General features: G+C 47.3%; 1 protein-coding gene across 9 annotated transcripts in view; it reads left to right on the plus strand.

Annotated features, from left to right (window-relative positions):
• The window catches only part of ZRANB3 (zinc finger RANBP2-type containing 3), a 49,993-nt gene extending 45,772 nt beyond the window's left edge, over positions 1 to 4,221 (plus strand). For 7 of the 9 annotated variants that reach the window (XM_062005177.1, XM_062005178.1, XM_062005185.1 and 4 more), the window contains 5 exons: positions 117 to 260; positions 562 to 639; positions 1,068 to 1,461; positions 2,722 to 2,853; positions 3,363 to 4,221. In XM_062005177.1, coding sequence (XP_061861161.1) covers positions 117 to 260; positions 562 to 639; positions 1,068 to 1,461; positions 2,722 to 2,853; positions 3,363 to 3,461 — 847 coding nt within the window. In that variant the 3' untranslated portion in view covers positions 3,462 to 4,221. The remainder of the gene's footprint in view (positions 1 to 116; positions 261 to 561; positions 640 to 1,067; positions 1,462 to 2,721; positions 2,854 to 3,362) is intronic. The other 2 variants (XR_009819476.1, XM_062005179.1) reach the window with 2 other exon arrangements.
• Positions 4,222 to 5,076: the final 855 nt, after the last annotated feature.

The raw sequence follows: 5,076 nt of genomic DNA on the forward strand, positions 1-5,076 counted from the left end.
AAACAATAAGACCACCCCTCAATTGCAGTGCAACTCTGGCTGCAGCCAAGAGGGAATGTTCTTTGAGAGAGATCGTTCTCTTGGCAGTGGAGTGACAGAATTTGTGGTTATTTTAGGTATGTGACCAAGGAGGATGTAGCAGCAGCCTCTCTTACCAAGGCCCACAGCAGCGGGGGCAGCGTCCGCCTCATCTCCAGAGCCAGTGGAGTTTGTCTGCAGAAGGCAAATGCTTCACCTAAACAATTGGGTCATGCCACAAAGTAAGTTTGTTCATGCAATGAGCTGACTAAGCTCTTCCTCCACAGATTTTTTTGGTTTTTTCAGTTGTTTGCTGTGAGTGCCAACCTTGCTGAAGTACAGTGTTTAGATAAGAAGCGTGCTGTAGTGTAGGGCTGGTTTATTTCTCCAGGAGTTTGGATGACATCTGTTGTCTGCTGACACAGCTGCTAAGTAAAACCATGTCTGATGAAAGTGAAACAAGAAAATAGTGACAGGATTCAGTTAAGGGGGGAAAAAAGGATATGGACACCACATTTTCTTCTATTTTGCCTCCAAATTTAGGAAGAAGGGAGACAAGAACATGAGAACTATAGACAGAAAATGCCCTTTTACAAGAAGCAATGTGTATCCTGCCTGGGGGTAAGCCTTGTTTGGAGCAGGAAATGGCTAAGTAGCCATGAAGGTTGTGTAGAGACAGTAGCATGTTTCCTTGGACATTTTTAGTTGTTAAAGAGGAGGCTGGAGCATTTTACATTCACACACAAACATGGCTGATAGAAACCATCATTTCTTTACAAATACAGCATTATTTCAGCTAATAATTCAATGTACGTGTGTAAATGGGGTTAGAAAATAGCTGTCTGTTGTCTTGTCAAACTTGGTTTAAATGGAAATGAAAACTGAGGAGATGATTTGCACTGTGCAGGTGTCAGTCTGAGCGAGGTATTATTTCAACTAGAATTGGCATTTCACAGCATAAAAGATGGCAACTGGAAATACACCGAGCGTGAACCTGCTGCTGAGCTCTGTGGCTGAACTAACAGCTCTTCTTGCATCTCTGCAAACAGGTTGCTGTCAGAAAATGGAAAAGGTCCCTCAGCTCTTCCCTCAGAGCTGACTGAAGCTGAAGGCCCCTCCCTGTCCCAGGGCTACCTGCAAGCCTTGGACAGCCAAGGGAACCCGCTGTGCCTCAGCTGCCAGCAGCCCACGGCTCGGCTGGAGCCGGGCTGCCAGGTGCGTGCCTGGGACACACGCTTCTGCTCCCACACCTGCCAGGAGGACTTCTCCATTCGCTCAAGCCAGAGCTACCTCAGGACTAAAGTGTTTGAAATTGAACATGGTGTTTGCCAGTTCTGTCATCAGAACGCTCAGGAGCTTTATCTCAGCGTCAGGGATGCACCCAAGAGTCAGCGGAAGGAACTTCTGGAGAGTTCTTGGATGTCTCATCTTCCCCTTGGGCAGGTAACAGTACTGGGGTTTGAGCAGTAACAACTCAGCTGTGTACTCCTGCAGCAGAGTGCAGAGCAATCCAAAATGTTCTTCTTAGAGGTTTAAGACAGAAGGTTAACCTAGCACTTATTAATGACCTTTATAGTGATGAAGACTGGATGCAGTCCAGCAGTACCAGGTTGTTCTACTTTGCAGAATGTTTGGTAGGAACTTACCAAAAGCCAATTGTCACAGCTCCTCTCAGTACATCACAGAGTAACAGGATTGTTGAGGTCAGAAAAGACCTTCAAGATCTAATCCAACAATTAACACTGCCACATCCACCTCTAAACCACGTACCTCGGCCCTACAGCTACCTGGCTTTTGAATCCCTCCAGGGATGGTGACCACCACCTCCCTGGGCAGCCTGTGCCAGTGCTTGGCAGACCTTTTGGTGAAGCAGTTTTTCCCCAATCTTCAATCTAAACCTTCCCTGGCGTGATAAACTACCACCCTTCTCCCACAGTTGTGATTGCTTCCTTGCACACTCAAAGGCAACAGAGCAGAGAGGGAGAACATTCCTATGGGAAGCCATGTTTTTCATTTAGAACCTAAATGCTGTTTCATTTTCTGCTGCAAAGTTAAAATTGTGCTTCAGAAGTTACTGGTTCTGAGTGGTTTAAGTCAATTCTGCAGCCACCCACTCAAACTTGAAAAAGGAATTTACTGTCACAGGTCATATGCATGAGATCAGCTTTTGAAAATAAGGTGGTGTACAAGTCAAGGGCTGAGAGAAGTCAGGAGGGAGGGCTGGGGGCTTCTTACAGCCTTCTCACTTAACAGCACTTGGTGTGTTTTGTCACCTTTTGAAAGCTGCCACAGGGCTCCATCACCTAAACTTTCACCAGGCTCCTCGTTACAGTTCCCGCTGCCTCAATCAAAACCTTCACTGACAAACACCTCATCAGAATCCACTTTAAGCTGTTACATGTTTTTAATTGTATATATTTGTTTTTACTATTAGCACTTGATGATAAATGGCACTGGAGATGACTTATCATACCAGTCAAGGAAACAGACCCTTTCATTCCCTCTTCCCTTGGCTGGCCAGGATGTGCTTCACACGCTGCAGCTGCGTGACAATACACCAACTAGAATGACACCTCTTTGCTTGTCCAGTGTGGGCAACAAAATGCTAATTCCTTGCTCTCTCTTGATGAAACTATGCATGATTTTCTTCTTAGGGCAGAAGATGTGTGTAGGAATAGCTAATGTGTCCTTGGTTCCCTGCAGCTGAATGAAATGATCACCAACCCAACAGAAGGGCAGTTCTGGCAGGCAGACCACATCCGGCCCGTTTACAGCGGCGGCGGCCAGTGCTCCCTGGAGAACCTGCAGACGCTGTGCACAGCCTGCCACAGAGAGGTCAGTGGGCATGGCCACACCCCTGCAGCACTTCTCATCACAGGAGGGGCTGGGGCAGAGGGATGGGCAGAGGTGTGGCAGCCTGGCCCCAACTGGGAGCAGAGCCCTCAGCCCAGCTCTGCCCCACGAGGGCCCAGGACGAATCCTCTGCCCGTGTCCTTCAGGAACACTCTGGGCTGGTTCTGGCAGTGCTGCCTTGTGCCCTGGGGAGGGAAGGCCTGGCTCCTGTACCTCTTGCCCCAGCAGCTGCTGCCATTACACCCTTCCTGAGGCCTCCTCTCTCCTGCTGAGCAGCCCCTGTGCTCACTGCCTCCATCCCTACGGTGAGGATGGAAAGATGGAGCGTTAATCAGTTCCCACACAACAGTCTCCTTAGGATTTGGGAAAATGTCACCTTAATAAACACTTGTGTTTCACTGTTGCCCGCTGCAAAATGAGACTGAAGTTGAGCTGTGGGCTGTTGCTTGCCCTGGAGTGTGACTGACCAGACCCACCTTGCTCTTTTGCAGAGAACAGCCCAACAGGCCAAGGAGAGGAGTCAGCTGAAGAGACGTTCTTTGGCTACCAAGTATGGCTGCGATATCACCAAATTCTTTGTGAAGATGTGAAATGCACAAGCTACTCAGTTACATTCTAACTCAGAAACCACTAGAGTTGCACAGTTCTCCTCACAGTGATTTTTAAAAAGAAATCCTTATTGTGGAGCACAGTGTTGGTAGAGGGAAGGAAATACAGGCTTCAACCCAAGGAATCATTGGTAAGGGTAAATGGCAGAGGGCTGGGGGTGGCTGCAGCCTGGGTACTTGATCATGGTTGTATTTTTATGACCCTGTGGTTTAAAGCTCAGTTTCTGTGTGGAACCCTTACTGCTGTGCATTGTTTTCCTAGTACACTCTAGATACAGCTGCAAGAATTCCAAGTGCTCTTGAAACTTCTCGTGGTCTTACAGGGTTCAGTTCTATTGGGGACAGCTTGGTCCAAGAAGGTATCTTCAGTTTAAATTTTATTCTTTGTTCACATACCAAAACTGCTGGAGAAAACACAGGCTCTGCTATCTGCTATGGCAAAAATAGCATGAGTGATTTGTCTCTTCAAAGCCCGTCTCCCATGGTTCTGACCAGCATGAGGGCCCCCGGGCACTGAGCCTGACTTGCAGCCCTTTGGCACTTACAATTAATGGCTAGTGCTGTCTGTTTTTCCTTGAACCAGCTTGTATTAAGAACTTATTCATGCTGCAGAAGCAGAGCTATTACCAATGACCTCAGCAACGGGAATTCCTTAGAAATGCTATTTGCAGAAATGCTGGTTAGTTTGAGCTCTTTATGTGGCTTTTGTTCTTTATGGTTACTTCAAATAAATCCATTTCTCTTTTCCTGACGACTTTTTTTTATGCTTTCTCAGTCTCTTCTCTACCCCTTGAATGCTGTAAGGCAGCAGCAAGTTCAAAAAGCACAGCTGCTTCTAGAAGTACCTGACCAGTACATCTAGTTCAATTGGCTGAAAAGCTGTCTGGAAGAGCCTGGTGAGAAACATGCTTGGTTTTGAACATTCATTTCCTCAGACCAGGTAGGGATGTGAGTGCACCATTTTCTGCAGGGGGGAGCTAACTGGCCTTCTCCAGCAAAGGCGCCTTTAGGGAAGGGGTCTGAAAAAGTGATCTCTGAGTGTGACAAAAGGAATCATCTCTGCAGTGGGGTAGAAGCCCAAGAGCAGCCCCATAACCCACGGAGGGATTTCCAAGCTTAGGCAGCTTTTAGGAGAGGCCACATGTTAATGTAAGCCAGCACAGCAGGAGAGGATGAAACCCAGAGCAGCAGTGCAGAGGCTGAAGGTAAAGATCACTTGTTCAGCAAGGGGCCTTGTGCCAGTGCTTGTGGCAAAGCTGGAATGTTAAACACCACCTACATTGGTCCTTGTCTTCCACATCCCTTTTGTTAGAGGAATTTGCCTCAGGTAAAGTAACAGCCTGGAGACCAAATGCTGTGAGAAGCCTTTTCTCCACACGTTGGGTAAGGAAAAAATAACTCTTCTTTATCCTGAAAAATTAACTTCCCCTTGCCTCCAACTTTATGTGAGGGAAACACTGCAGCCCCTGCCCCCTCAGAAGGTTGAGGGTAACATGTGGACCCAACACTTTGAGACAGAAGTGTACTTAATGTACTCACAGTCCTGAACATCCTCTTTCTGTGTCAAATCATGCAAAAACCATTCTGACACGTCCTC

This window comes from Colius striatus, chromosome 11, assembly GCF_028858725.1.
Source record: "Colius striatus isolate bColStr4 chromosome 11, bColStr4.1.hap1, whole genome shotgun sequence".
Taxonomy (NCBI): Eukaryota; Metazoa; Chordata; class Aves; order Coliiformes; family Coliidae; genus Colius; species Colius striatus.